This window comes from Argopecten irradians, chromosome 3 (assembly GCF_041381155.1).
Source record: "Argopecten irradians isolate NY chromosome 3, Ai_NY, whole genome shotgun sequence".
In the NCBI taxonomy this organism is placed as follows: Eukaryota; Metazoa; Mollusca; class Bivalvia; order Pectinida; family Pectinidae; genus Argopecten; species Argopecten irradians.
This window is the reverse complement of record NC_091136.1, coordinates 14,667,918-14,684,159: the sequence shown is the minus strand read 5'-3', so window position 1 is coordinate 14,684,159 and position 16,242 is coordinate 14,667,918. Positions and strand designations below refer to the sequence as shown.

The 16,242-nt window shown below is 34.6% G+C and overlaps 1 protein-coding gene across 1 annotated transcript; it reads right to left on the bottom strand.

The window, feature by feature from the left end:
- Nucleotides 1-1,994: 1,994 nt before the first annotated feature.
- Nucleotides 1,995-15,759, bottom strand: LOC138317630 (ultra-long-chain fatty acid omega-hydroxylase-like). The gene is made up of 11 exons (XM_069259429.1): nt 15,314-15,759; nt 14,118-14,322; nt 13,460-13,587; nt 12,471-12,595; nt 11,219-11,281; nt 10,425-10,551; nt 10,002-10,137; nt 7,470-7,593; nt 7,070-7,265; nt 6,736-6,818; nt 1,995-2,218 (listed from the first exon to the last, which is right to left on the bottom strand). The coding sequence occupies exons 1-11, from the start codon at nt 15,473-15,475 to the stop codon at nt 2,119-2,121; spliced, it is 1,449 nt and encodes a 482-aa protein (XP_069115530.1). The 5' UTR covers nt 15,476-15,759; the 3' UTR covers nt 1,995-2,118.
- Between the last annotated feature and the right edge of the window lie 483 nt (nt 15,760-16,242).

Below are 16,242 nucleotides of genomic sequence, written 5' to 3'. Positions count from 1 at the left end.
AATTGAGGAAAGTACATGTAAAACGGAAACACCTTTGGATATCCCGAAGTATATTCTGTCCAGCTTTGATGATATTTATCAAAGCTCTTACGTTCCCTGTCCAGCCGTGCGTGTTTTTCAGTTCCATGAAGGCAGTGGTTATGGAGACGAAGACCTGGTTTTCCGTCTCTCACCCAGTGGTAAGGATATAAAGGAAGAAGACTTGGTCCGTATTGGCAACAAATATTTTCTCTGTATCCGTACTTACTACCACACACATGCACGGGCATCTGTTGGAAGCCTTCCCAGTGGTACGTGTGTTGTCGGTATATTGATCACGTGGTTAGCATTCATATGACAGTCCATTCATCCGTTTACCGAGAGGGTTGCTAAATATCATGCAAATGACTATAACTTTGATCACCTTGGTAATTACATTGTAACATATCTCAATTGATATGTTTAAAGCCGATAGGCCCATTCGTTCATTAACCCATCCTCAATACTCCAGGGGTTACTATCACTGACGTTATACCACCCGTGAACTACCACATATTAAAACTGACGGTAGATAAAGAGAAAAAATCTGACCAGTCACATGCCTGCAAATACTCTTTTGGAAGACTACAAAGAGAGCGACGCCAAACATCAAAGCCACACAGTCAACTACAGGGTACCGTTATACGATTCTTTGGATGTACATCAAAGGACTTAATTACCTGTTCTGTTGTCTCCAGTTGAACTAGGAGATAGTCCAGGGGATGTAATAGTAACCCATGGAGTCTCGATAATGGCGTTTACCGAGAATGTTAATAACTTTCATGTAACTGACTATAACTTTCATCGTCATGGTTAGCGCTCACGTAACTAGTCAGTCGTTATTGTTTTTGTTTCTTACATTTTTCGTCCGTAAGGATTTTACATCAAATTTATTATATATTGATGTAGATATATAGGATGTAAAATGGGTGCTCATTTTACATAATATTTTTTGAAACGAGTCTGAGAGGTTATTAATTTGGTTTTATTAGTTTAACGTCCTACTAACAGCCATGATCATTTAAGGATGTGTCAGGTGTGTTGGTAGGGGAAAGACGGAGTATCAGGAGAAAAACCACCGTCCAGCAATCAGTACTTGGTAGATGCCCAAGATGGGATTCGAATTCGCGACGCAGAGGTGATAATATGTCGTGACATCTTAACCATCGCGGTCCCCTGTTTGACTTTGTTCTGTGTGAACAAAATGTTTGTAGATGTAGTGTACTGGTTATTGAAAGGCAATGACTACGTTCTGTGTGAACACTTGATGGACATGTTGGTTCCTGATGTGTTTGTATGTTGGGTGTGTTGCTGTACTCAGGTAGCAACGGATTGCCAGCTGACCGAAGATTACAGACCACAACGATAACACTAGTGCTGAATTTGGTGTCACTAGCATTGACTCTAGGGGTTAATTATTAGGCTTTGTTGTAACTATTTTAGGTGTTTTTGTTAAATATTGCATCATACATTGTATATCTGAATCATTGTACAAGTGTATTCAGTTTTTTCTGAAGAAAAACAAAAAAAGATTAATATATTTTGTAAAATAAATATAGCATACATTGTTGAAACAGTGTTTGTATCATTCCTTACCATACTTGCATTGCTGAGCTCGTTATGGTTACTCGTGCGACCTCTGGTGGCATTATATAAGTACCTCACGGAAACCTACACAAATCTGCCCCAACGTATAATTTCATGTGATAAGTACAAGAATAGCCGTATACCAGGTAGAAACAGAACCCATATCGGTCGTTCTTACTGTGGTAGGCTCAAAGGCAATTGGATGACACACATAATATTCATTTGTATATTTTATTATAACGACATACGCATCAAACAGCCTGAGTTGACATTTTATGACCGTAATATTGTGATTTGATGTTCATGTGCTGAAGGTTTATGGTGAAAGCCTGTACACGTGTTGATACCCTAGTGCGGATCATGTTACAATGACGAGACGTCAATTTGTGTTTTAATCAAGTTTATAATTCTCACTATAAGTGCACTACATTTGTTTGTCTAAAAATAGTAAATATTTGAATTCACACTGACACAAAGCGAACTACAGTCTTGCATATCAGTCTAGTTCATCTCTTATCTTTCATCAAATCGAATGTGTATTCCATTCTTTGAGCGGAAAGTCAGTTCGTACAATGGAATGACTTCATGGTCCTCGTCCAACATTATTCTAAACCTAAAACAAAAGATATCAAATCTAAACCTGAAACAATAGATATTATCCTAAACCTAAAACAATAGATATCATCCAAAACCTGAAACAATAGGTATAATCCTAAACCTAAAATAATAGATATAATCCCAAACCTAAAACAATAGATATCATCCTAAACATAAAACAATAGATATCATCCTTAACCTAAAACAATAGATATAATCCTAAACCTGAAACAATACATATCATCTTAAACCTAAAACAATACATATCATCCTATACCTTTAACAATAGATAGCATCCTAAACCTAAAACAATATATATCATCCCAAACTTGAAACAATAAGTATAATCCTAAACCTAAAACAATGGATACAATCAAAAACCTTAAACAATAGATAGCATCCTTAACATAAAACAATATATATCATCCCAAACCTAAAACAATAGATATCATCCTAAACCTATAACAATAGATACAATACTAAACCTGAAACAATAGATACAATCCTAAACCTGAAACAATAGATACAATCCTAAACCTAAAACAATAGATACAATCCTAAACCTGAAACAATTGATATAATCCTAAACCTTAAACAATAGATATCATCCTAAACCTTAAACAATAGATATCATTCTAAACCTAAAACAATAGATACAATCCTAAACCTGAAACAATAGATATTATCCTAAACCTAAAACAATAGATATCATCCTAAACCTTAAACAATAGATATCATCCTAAACCTGAAACAATAGATATCATCCTAAACCTGAAACAATAGATACAATCCTAAACCTGAAACAAAAGATATTTTCCTAAATTTAAAACAATAGATATCATCCTAAACCTTAAACAATAGATAACATCTTAAACCTAAAACAATAGGTATCATCCTAAACCTGAAACGATAGATATCATCCTAAACCTGAAACAATAGATACAATCCTAAACCTGAAACAATAGATATCATCCTAAACCTAAAACAATAGATATAATCCTTAACCTGAAACAATAGATTTCTCTTAAATCTGAAATATTATATACACTTAATATGGAATAATAGTTATTCATTATAAATTTGAAACAATAGTTATAAACATTAAATATGAAACAATATTATTGTCATTTCACCCTGTTTCGGGTTTTGTCCACAATTATTACTCCACCTCCCATTAAAATGACTTACATCTTCTGTCTATATGTAAATTAGTTTCGAAATGAAATCCAGAAAAACAGTTTTTGAGTGACTTGAAAATAAAGAATTAAGGTAGCAACGGTCCATTTCTTTTTTAGTACACATTGCTATACATTTCCAGTTTATGATTCCAGAGTCCGATGTTAATGAAAATTTGTGTACAGTAACAATTTTAGATGCTAAATATCATGGAAACACCTTTTGAAATATTGGTTGTCATGGTAACATAACGAATGCCTCTGACTGGCAGAAATTTAAATGATGTCAGAATTAAGTGAAAATTGGTATATAGAGGTTACAAGTTATGCTAAATAACATGGTATCACTTTCAAAAAGATTTATTGCCATGGAAACATTAAAGAGTTCTCTAATTGGTTGAAATTTAGATAGTATTAGATATAAGAGAAAATTGGTGCATATGAGCTATGCTGAACGAGAAAGTAACATTTTAAAATTCATTGTAGTCATTGAACGAAATAAATTTTGACTAGTCAAAAATAAAATTGTAGCCTTTGTAGTGCTGGTATTATTTTTCGATTAAACACATTTCATTTGAAAATCGAGTGTAACTCTGTTTCCCTACATAAGAGTAATGGATAATCTTAATTTGTATCTTTTGAGTTTTAGTTGCTGACGAAAAAAAAAATTCCAATTATTATTAGATTTCTGATACCAAAAAAGAACTATTTTTTTCACCCAAGAACATATCTAGTTGTCAGGCTTTTTTGTACTATTGAAAGAATGAAAGTGCACTAATTTTATAGTATATACTGTATGTTATTTTACAAAATTTTATTACCAATTGTTGTTTTATTATGGTGTATATGATCAAATTTGAATTAACAATCATATTGTATTTTTACAAAATTCTCCTGACATTTCAGCCTATGAAATTCTCTTTTTCCAGATTTCAATGTTTTTGAAAATTATCTGTTATAAGATTTTACTTATATTATGTTTTTTAATGGTTTAAAAGTGTAGTGAACATCGACAGCACGACGAATATACCAAATATCCTAAATTTTTATCCTGCCAAAAATTTCAATTGTTTTGCTTGAAAATCAATTTGTCTTAAAAATAATTAGTAAATATAATTATAAATGGGAATAAAATAAAGAATAAAATATCTTTTATTAACATAAAAAATATTTTTAAAATAAATGTTCAAAAGATGGACACAAGGGGTCCTTTTGCAACATACTCAAAGTAATGTTAGAAAACATCATTGTAGGCCCTTCATTTCTTTAAAAAATACAAAATAGATAAAAAGCACATGTAAAGTAGGCATGTTCCTAGACTTTTAACACTGCAGATTTCGAAAAAAAAATCGGAGCGTGGGCGGATTTTGTAACCCCAACTTTCGAAATGATATCTCAAAAACCTGTGATGTGAGATATCTTCCTTTAGACTATCAATCTGCCGGCCCATTACTCCTCAACTGGTCTTTAAATATAATATACAAAACCTAACGATAACACGAAATGTATTTTCCCTCTGTAAAGCATACACATATCAGTAACATAATAAGCATTCCAAAGTTTCGGATAAAAAATATTTTGCTTGTGAACTAATGATCTATTTTTTCTTTTAGTAGAGCGTCCTTTTATTGGCTGTATGATAATATCCGTCCGTAATACGTTCTATTGGTGGGGATATATCTTACGTCCGTAAAGCATTCTTTTGGTGGTGATATATTTTACGTCCGTAAAGCGTTCTTTTGGTGGTGATATATTTTACGTCCGTAAAGCGTTCAATTGGTGGGGATATATTTTACGTTCGTAAAGCGTTCATTTGGTGGTGCTATATGTTTCCGTCCGTAAAGTGGGTTTTTTTGTTAACTGTACGTTTTCCGCCTATAAAGCGTCCTCTTATTGACAATATACAAGCATTAGAATACAAACGGTAGTACTTGTTTTCTCTGTATTTGCCTTTTCAATATCCTGGACAAGATCACTTTCTGTTCATTCATAGAAAAGTTCTGTCCGATACAGTTCCTGTAAAAATACGATATCTTACTCGTGTAGATTTAGAGTTGGGGATCATGTGACTCAAAATGATATGTTTCACAGAAAGATAGTGACAAATCCTGCAACTTCAGGAGTAGGACAGCTTATATTATCATTCAGTACTTATAATTTATAGTCTAAAATCATCTGTGTATTGCTATTTGTTTAATTGTGTAATTTCGTGTACGAAATCATAGTTTTAGACAACATTCTGCAAAAAAGATCATGCGATCGGCAATTTGAGCTTGAGCATGCTTCACGGATCTACTTGCAAATTAACATTTTCTCTACTTTTCACATGATTTCACATATGTTACTCGTTATGTTGTTGTGGAATATGATTTCCTTCCCAGATTAGTTGTACGTTATTGCAGTGCAAATTAAATCTAAACGAAGTATAAATGGATCTGATACAAAAGAAATTTTTAAAAAAATTGTACAAATGCATTATATTGTACCCACATAGAACTCCAAAAATGTTTGGTATGGCTATATAGGTCATGTTCTATGTTAGAATTTAGTTTGTGTTTTAAAAAAAAGACAAAATTTCGTCCATGGAGCTTATCAGAACAACATTTAGGCATCATTTAGATTTAATTTGTACTACACTAACGTACAGCTAATCTGCCTGGGAATGAAATCATATTCTCCCATACCTGAAATGGTTATCCCGCGGTTGCTAGGGAAAAAATAACTCTGTCTTTCACCGGGGTAGGGAAAAGACAGCTTACATGCGCTTGACAATGACGTCATCGATACATGCGGAGATAATAAATTGTCAACAAAATAAAATAATTCCTAATCTGTTGTTGTTGTTTTTTTTAATTATGGAAGAAAAATAATCTTGCATGGGTCTGTCAAATGGACAGGGATATCTCAATCCTCGTGGGAGATTTTGGCCGCAAACCCGCGGCAAGCTTCGGGTTGACCAGCCAAAATCTTTCACTCTGGTTGAGATATCTTTGTCCACTTGGCAGACCCATGTAAGATTCTATCATATCACAACAACATATCACGTAATATATGTGAAATTATGTGAAATAGTGGAAGAAATGTTGATTTATAAGTAAATAATCTGTCCGCGAAGCCTGTCTAATATAAATTTATAAATTATAAGGATTGAATGAAAAATAAGCTGTACTATATGGGAAATATGCATTAAGTGGCAGTATTCGTGAAACATATCATTTTGAGTCGCGTGATCCCCCGCCCTGTAAATTAATACGACATATCATTACTAATGAGGTAGACTACATCAACATCGAATGCAAACTGTTATTTATATATTCGATACTTTGTATGTAAGAAGGACTGTCTATTGTTATCATACCTTAGACCAGCAGAAAAAGGCAAAAAGGCGTAGGGATCACGGTCCTCCATATTCTCAGGAAGAAAACGCTCAGGCCGGAAAACCTTAAAGTAGAAGATATTCACCAATGGCATTGCTTTATTGCTATCATGTTAGAAATAATATACTCAAGAGATTGCTTGAACACTCGCAAACTATCCATCAAATTTTAACTTTTTTCTTACATAAGTAAGTCACTATCAATAACAATTACTTCTTTCAGAGCTGTATACATCATAGAACAAATTTTGTGTTTAGTTTGATATGCGATAGCTAGAATATATACAGTTTCCTTGGTTACCAAGAGAAATCTTACGCTATGGTCAGGATAGATATCTGGATGGCGATGAAGATAGAAAAAATTAACCGAAACAGAAGTTCCGGTAGGAAAATAAACTCCATCTAATTGTAAAGGTTCACTGAGGACCCTGGATGTAATTGTCACCGGAGGAAATAGCCTCATGCTTTCCTTCATGAACAGTGTCAATTTCTGTAGCTTCCCTAGATCCTCCCTGAAGCAATATACAAAAACAGAATAAGCTACCACGCACATGACATTTCTAAAGCCGACAATTATTTTAAACACCTTAAACATATAATGAAAAGAAATATAACTTTTTATTTATTTATGATTTCCTTAACAGAAGGATTTTATTAATAAAGATAATACAATACATTTTTATAATATCTGAGTTATCACCAAAATCAATTCTCACCATTCTACGGTAGGCCGATCTCCCATGACGTCACAGACCTCATGATAAACTTTGGTTTGTTCATCCGGGTACTTTCCCAGATTATAGATAGCCCACTTTAATGCCGTCGAAGTGGTGTCATTTCCTGGTTAAGAAAAACAAAAAGAAATGTATTGAAATTGTTATTTCATTATTTGCGTACAAAAGCAATGAATAGGTTAAGGGCATAAGAGCTCAAGTGTAAAATGACCTCCACCGGTCGACGCTAGGATTGAAATATGTCGAAGCTAGGGTTGGGAATATGTCGAGGCTAGGATTGGGAATATGTCGAAGCTAGGATAGGTAATATATCGAGGATAGGATAGGGAATATGTCGAGGATAGAATTGGAAAAATGTCGGGCTAGGATAGGGAATATATCGAGGCTAGGATAGAGAATATGTAGAGGATAGGATAGGGAATATGTCGATAATAGGATTGGAAATATGTCGAGGATAGGATCGGGAATATGTCGAGGCTTGGATAGGGAATATATCGAGGCTAGGATAGGGAATATGTCGAGGATAGGATAGGGAATATGTCGATAATAGGATTGGAAATATGTCGAGGCTAGGATTGGGAATATGTCGAGGATAGGATAGGGAAAATGTCGAGGATAGGATAGGGAATATGTCGAGAATAGGATAGGGAATATGTCGAGAATAGGATTGGAAATATGTCGAGGATAGGATCGGGAATATGTCGAGGCTTGGATTTGGAATATGTCGAGGCTACGATAGGAAATATATCGAGGATAGGATCGGGAATATGTCGATGCTAGGATGGGGAATATGTCGAGATATGTCGAGGCTAGGATGGGGAATATGTCGAGGATAGGATTGGGAATTTGTCGAGGCTAGGATTGGAAATATGTCGAGGCTAGGATTGGGAATATATCGAGGATAGGATTGGGAATATGTCGAGGCTTGGATAGGGAATATGTCGAGGCTAGGATTGGGAATATGTCGAGGCTTGGATAGGGAATATGTCGAGGCTAGGATTGGGAATATGTCGAGGATAGAATTGGAAAAATGTCGGGCTAGGATAGGGAATATATCGAGGCTAGGATAGAGAATATGTCGAGGATAGGATAGGGAATATGTCGAGGCTAGGATAGGGAATATGTCGAGGATAGGATAGGGAATATGTCGAGGATAGGATAGGGAATATGTCGAGAATAGGATAGGGAATATGTCGAGAATAGGATTGGAAATATGTCGAGGATAGGATCGGGAATATGTCGAGGCTTGGATTTGGAATATGTCGAGGCTACGATAGGAAATATATCGAGGATAGGATCGGGAATATGTCGATGCTAGGATGGGGAATATGTCGAGATATGTCGAGGCTAGGATGGGGAATATGTCGAGGATAGGATTGGGAATTTGTCGAGGCTAGGATTGGAAATATGTCGAGGCTAGAATTGGGAATATATCGAGGATAGGATTGGGAATATGTCGAGGCTTGGATAGGGAATATGTCGAGGCTAGGATTGGGAATATGTCGAGGCTTGGATAGGGAATATGTCGAGGCTAGGATTGGGAATATGTCGAGGTTATGATAGGGAATATGTCGAGGATAGAATTGGGAATATGTCGAGGCTAGGGTATGGAATATGTCGAGGCTAGGATAGGGAAGTCGAGGCTAGGATCGGGACTATGTCGAGGCTAGAATCTGGAATATGTCGAGGCTAGGATTGAAAATATGTCGAGGCTAGGATAGGGAATATGTCGAGACGATATCTATGAAGATAGGGTAAATAATGGACGCATGCATGTGATCTTTTGTTCCAAATCTGAAATGAGTACTATCACATCAAATTAAGATCAGGTCTATGTTTCATCTGAACATTACAGTAATTTCAATAGTAGAATTGTTTTGACTGGGTTTGGTTGTAGAAACAACACTTGTCATTGTCCATGCCTCTACTTTCCATATGGAGGATTGTTATTGAAGGCTCCATGTTCTTTTCATCCGATTGCAGCATCGGTTCGAAACTTTATTCTGTAATACAAATTCCTTCTGCTTTGTAATGTCATTTCCTACTCTGATTCTCATTATACGTTTTATCTTTTTTCATCTTTCTAACTGACTTTTTTTCTTCCAAACGTGTCCATTGGCACTCGTCCCTGTGAGGAAGGTTCTGTGTTTTGTCCTTTGGCTTCACGATGATAGCCTAGTCTTAAGTCGTGGACCACATCTAGAGCTGTTATGGCTCCGGACAGTCATTCCCATAGCGTTTGAGTTATTCAAAGTAAGACTGTTGCGAATAATCTCAAATAATGTTAACATGTTCAAAAGTAAAACTATTTTTTTTCTCCCTATTTTTACAGGATCTCCCTTGACAGCGGTAAAATGTATCATTAAAAGGTTTCTAACAGAAGATAGAACGAAAAATATTCATAAAGTGTATTATCAAAATATCACACTTTCTTCATTCTTATTGATTTTCCAGGAGAGCTTGAGAGCTTTGCTTGAGACACAGAAACAAGATTTTGTTTAATTTTACATTTACCAGCAAACATAAAAGTGTCCACCTCGTCCCGGATTTCCTGATCTGTCAATCCGACCCCGGACTCGTCCCGAGCTGTCATCAAAATATCCAGGAAATCCAGTCTATGTTTACCGTCTAACAATGATGGATCGTCTGCCTTGAGCCAGAATCAGAATACTAACTACCAATTCAAGCATACGATTAAAGAGTCCTTATACAAATGATTGGACATAATCACAGATAACAAAATAAGCAAATACGCTACGAAAGAACCAATCTGTCAGCTCTGGTGTTTGTTACATCGTTTATCTCAGATTTTATTGTATATAATTAGCAACACCAATGGTGGAGCCAAAACAATTCAAACACACGTATTGTTATCAATTAGCAACACATATGTGTGTAGCAGAAGACTTGACATAGTTTTACAATCTTGCACCTTACCACAGCTTTCCTTCGTTTTGCTATAATATCATCGGCGAATCCGTGAACGTAGTCCAAATGTCTCTTGTACTCCTTTCCATCATCAGACATCATATACAAGGTCCAGGAAAGAAAGTGCCAGGGATACCTAACAATGGCGCGGATAATATATATATTGATTTATATAGGATCTTAAAGGAGTATTCATTTCATATAAGAGTATATCAAACGAGTCGAATAATCTTTTTTATATATTTTTGCGAGCCTTTACCTCATAAAAACAACCGACATTTCAATGAATCTCAGCATCAAAATGGTCAAATCCAGCTGAGGCTGCCACGTCAAGTAATTGTTTACTGACAGCCAATGAAAGCGCTCCAGGTTAGCGACATATACACACATATTAATGGACGAAGAAGTCAGTAGATACCAGGCGGATTATGTGATGAAAATTATAATATAAAAAAGAAAACGCTGTAATAATATTTTTTGCGATATGAAATATTTTTGTGTTACCGTTTTGGATTCTTTTTTTAAATGAACCCTGTCCTACGCCTGTAGTGAGCAACCTTAATTTGACCAAATCCCAGCCCCTTGGGACCTTTTGATTTGTCAAGGGATGTCTAAGTGTTGCTACATAAGTTACATAACGTATCGTGGGCAATTTACATTATTCATTAAATAAGCCCTTTCGAGGCTGTAAGATAGGTCGTCAGAACGTGATCCCATATAGGTTCATCTGTGTAACGGAGACCAGGAGTTCAGTCAGATTAGTAGGAGTTGTGACTGTGTATTCATATACACTATATACTTACATAAGTCGTCTTATCATCAGTAATCCTATCCGATATACTGCTGTGGCATACGGGTGTTTCTCTCTTAACGGTAAAATTACAAAAGAGGATAAGAAGATGTTAAATAAGTCGAATTATGTCGAGTTATAAAACACTGTGATGGACATCAAATCAATCAGGATAGTTATTTTCTATGCACTGTTCGTCAAGTTTGGATCCGTCCTAGTTTCTTTTACATCCCTAATACATTTTTGAATGCTTTCAAAAGTGCCACTGAATTTAGTGAAGTATTTTGTAATGTCCTCAAAGAATTCACCTCCACACAAGGAAAGAAACACTAAAACGTGATGTCCTGAAACTCCGGAAATATTGGAAATCCAAAGAGATTTATTTAATGGTTAACATGATCATGGCAAAACAGAAGACAATTTGAAAGTTATATTTTCAAATCATGAAGTTAAGACCATTAAAAGCTATACGACCATTAAAGATGCTCCACCGCTGACAAATGGTATTTTTCTCTAACAAAAAGAGGAGCGGACGATTTAGTATTTTTCTTTAGTAACAAAAGTTTACACAATTACCACCATTGAAAAGTTTGAAGCTTCTAGTTTTACTTCAAAATAAAAAAAAAATATTAAAAATAATTAATTGCATCCCGAAAAAAATCCCTTGCACTATATCCTACATGGAATGGAGTACTGATTGCACATGCATCAAAAACAACATAAATCATTTTTGTGTTAAGCAGACTAATATTACATGATCAAACACCAATTATTCTTCAAATGATGAGTGTATCGTTTACGCTCTGTCGGCGATGAAGCATCTTCAATTCATTTTCAGACATATGAACTTGGCAGTCGTATTGAATCAGTCCACACCATGTTTGAAATTAAAGCAATACACAACCACCTTCTATGAGGCAAACCTTTACATACAAAAACATTCAGCAATAATTTTACTTTTCTGCCAGATTAAGATCCATTGCAGTGAAAGCATTGTAGTGAATATGATATATTTATGGCCTTTGTCATATGGTACTTAGTACCAACAATAAAATAGGAAAAGTAATGGTACCTAATAAGGACTTAACATATACCCAATAAGCGACAAGCACCAACGTAACATGGTCAGCCATTTGGGGCCATGATAATACGAGGTTGTCATTATAATGTGCACATGGTAGGTATCATGTTGATTGATTCTGCTGTTCATAACTACAAAGTATTATAAGAAAACTAGACGACTTGAAATATGATAGTGTACTTACTGTTCCTGTATTCTGCCCTGGTACGACAGAGCACACCTGAGTATGACGTCCAGCGTGGCCAGGTTGAGCACATCAGTTATATCTATACTTTTTGGACTTTCCTTCATCAATCTCGCAATTTTTTCCTACAATTACACATTTAAATAGTATTTGTGAACAATAAAGACATGGTCATTATTTAAGGATTAACTTGAATATATTTTTTTATGTTATGAATATATAAAGCAAAACTAAAAGCGGTTTATGATGAAAGTTCACTCAGATTTTTGTGTTATATCTCCATAACATAAATAATCTATTCAAATTAATCCTTATAATTCAATTTACTAAAGATAATCTCTTTAATATTCAAAATTCATTTTTGGACTCTTTTTTCTATGAAATCATTACGCCGTCATCTCAGCCAATCAGAAGCGACGTTACAAATGGCGACGCCATTTTTTCCTTTATGGGCTGATAAAGTAAATTTTTGATTTAATGAAAATGCTCATAACAAGCAAAATTGAACTATATAATGCTAATATTGAAGGGTTATTTTCATGGCCTTTTTCAATTTTCAATTTTTTCGGATTATCAGTATTTGATACCCCTTTTTTTTGGGGGGGGGGGTGTTCGCCCTTTTCAGCGAACTTTGGGTCGTGACCACGGATCAAATGAAGATTGTTAGCCTGCTTTGTCTGTATGATCTACTGTTTTAATGTGGTTTTTCACAATACACGAGTGCTTGAATTGAAATGAAAGTTTGATTTAACAAGAAGATTCTAATCAATGGATCTTCGAGACAAAAATACGACAACTTTAATCGCAAAGTCAAAAAGATCACTGCTGCAGCAACTTCTGGATAACGTAACTGTAAACAATAAACACGAGCCTATCACAGTTCTAAAAATTACAGGTGCATTCACATAATCAAACGGCTGCTATGATGTGATATTACCCTATTGTCCTATATAAGAAAAATTAACACATTATTACTGAAGTAGGTATACCAGCGTAATGTCGGCGGCCTCGTTGTATATCCGAACATAAGGCCGTAGTATATCAAAATGGAAGGCTGGAGTCAGCATCTTTCTGTTCCTCTTCCATTTGGCACCATTACTGTTTATCAGTCCTTCACCTATGTGGTGTAATCACAGACAAACTTCACATTTCCTTCTCAGAGATTCAGTGATACCTTAACAGTAAAGGTATCTGGACACAAAGTACAAAGACTATGAAACATTTGTGACATTTCAAATTACTAGGTTTACATTCAGTAATTAGACCATCTTTGTAAATTAAAAGGTACATACACCTATCTTGTTTCATATCACAAAATTGCATGGCCGATTATACACAAAAACATTTGCTTTCATTTTGTGAACAAATAATTGGGATACGCTCAGACATTTCTTTGGATATACAAATTTTGAACATTGGCATCAAAATCATAAATCATAAAACGAAAAAAAAATATTAGCATAATATAATTTTAAGCGACTTATCTTTGAAACATATAAGGATAAAACTATAAAAGCTTGCTTGGTTTAATATTGCCTGACACCAACAGTCATTGTCCTCATAGCGTTGAGGGCATTAGGCTTGTTCTGTTACGTCAAATCTGGGTCAATGACGACTTCGTTGCTAAATGATGCTTGTAATTATTACCAAGGAAACTAGTTAGGATGTTGTAGAGGTGTCCAGGTCCTGTAGGTTTGTGGTCCGAGAGTTTCAGGACAGCCTTGGCACTGTCCGGATGATTGGCCTGGATTAGCGCAAGGAAACCTAACCACGTGATCGCCCATTTGGTATTATGGTGCATCCGGTAGACTTCCGTGTCCGACATATTGATCAGAGGTCGCATGTCGGTCATCTTGAACAGCATTGTTTTAATGGCCATCAGAGTATCTATTTCAATATCCTTCATCAATCTTATCGATAGCAAAAGAATATTGTCAAAAATTATAGTCTTTCACGTACTTTAAGTCTTTAAATCTAAATAAAATCATTTTATAACTTCCAATGTTTAAACATTGATGTTCTAAACGCAAAATCATTCTTCAGTGATGTAAATATACTTAGTGTGGTTACGTCGACAGAATCAATGGCTTAACGCAGTCTGCGAGAGACCCCTATTAATGGACGGTAAACTTTCTGATTGAAAGAACTATAGTAACTACTAGTATGTGGTTTTGAAGAAAGTTGAATTATCTAAATCAATGTAATTATATGGGACATTGTAAACATTAAAGTTATATATGCCGTAACTGGGCGATAATTTTGACATGCTATTTTTTCCTCATTAATTTATTAAACACCATAAAGTTTGATGAATAAAGCTGTAAGAACCATTCAAATGGCTTCAGATGACTTATAAACATTAGTTATAACACCGAAAATTTGCACTGAAAAATTGTTGTTTTTATGCCTTAAATATGTTTAAATGAAAACATACCTGCAGAAGTCACTTTATAATTACTAAAAACATTGTAAAAATGTGTAATGAAATTGTAGACCACAATTAGGCTTCATGGTCTCACCGTATGTACTCATTTCACTTCACTATTGATAAAAAATAAATGATTTTTGGCAGTACTGCCAAAAATCATTTCAGCTCTTATTTGTAAATGTAAAATTAAAACCTTTGCATTGAAAGCACTGTAATTTTAAAAAAGTTGGTAATTTTTGGTGATGAATAACATATTAAAAGCTCATCTTGATTCGTGAGTATGAAGAATACGGCACATTGTAAACATTAACAGGTCATGCTCTATCTAGTTTTACACTGTATCGTCTTAGCGAATATTCATGAACTAATAAGAATTTTAAAAACAACTAGAAAAAGAAAACGATATTTTACATACAAATGTCGCATTTAGATGTCCCCAAAACCAATGGACGGGTGCAGGATTGGCGAAATTCCTCACTGTCTGATAGAGGGCGTTGTATCTCCATAGTTTAGTAACGACAACCCACAACACATACCCAGACATCACAGCGAAAAGAATTTGCATCAAGCTATACATGGTTCTGAAATCTACAATAATACATAGTTCTGAAATCTACAATGATACGTGGTTCTGAAATCTACAATAGTACATGGTTCTGAAATCTACAATAATACATAGTTCTGAAATCTACAATAATACATAGTTCTGAAATCTACAATAATACATGGTTCTGAAATCTACAATAATACATAGTTCTGAAATCTACAATGATACGTGGTTCTGAAATCTACAATAGTACATGGTTCTGAAATCTACAATAATACATAGTTCTGAAATCTGCAATAATACATGGTTCTGAAATCTACAATATACATGTTCGAAATCTACAATAACAGTTCTGAAATCTACAATAATACATGTTCTGAAATCTACAAATACGGTCTGAAATCTACAATAGAATGTTCTGAAATACAATAATACATGTTCTGAAATCTACAATAATACATGGTTCTGAAATCTACAATGATACTGGTTCTGAAATCTATAATACAATCACATAATACATGTTCTGAAATCTACAATAATACATGTTCTGAATCTACAATATACTGGTTCTGAAATCTACAATATACATGGTTCTGAAATCTACAATAATACATAGTTCTGAAATCTGCAATAATACATGGTTCTGAAATCTACAATAATACATGGTTCTGAAACCTACAATAATACATGGTTCTGAAACCTACAATAATACATGGTTCTGAAATCTACAATAATACATGGTTCTGAAATCTACAATAATACATGGTTCTGAAATCTACAATAATACATGGTTCTGA

What these genes read in the sequence shown, in the direction of transcription:
- LOC138317630 (XM_069259429.1), bottom strand. Translation starts at nt 15,475, where the DNA reads ATGTATAGCTTGATGCAAATTCTTTTCGCTGTGATGTCTGGGTATGTG. An exon ending in GATCGGCCTACCGTAGAATG is followed by an intron (nt 7,266 to 7,469) that starts GTGAGAATTGAT and finishes ATATTGCTTCAG; the next exon opens with GGAGGATCTAGGGAAGCTAC. An exon ending in ATATCTATCCTGACCATAGC is followed by an intron (nt 6,819 to 7,069) that starts GTAAGATTTCTC and finishes TTCTACTTTAAG; the next exon opens with GTTTTCCGGCCTGAGCGTTT.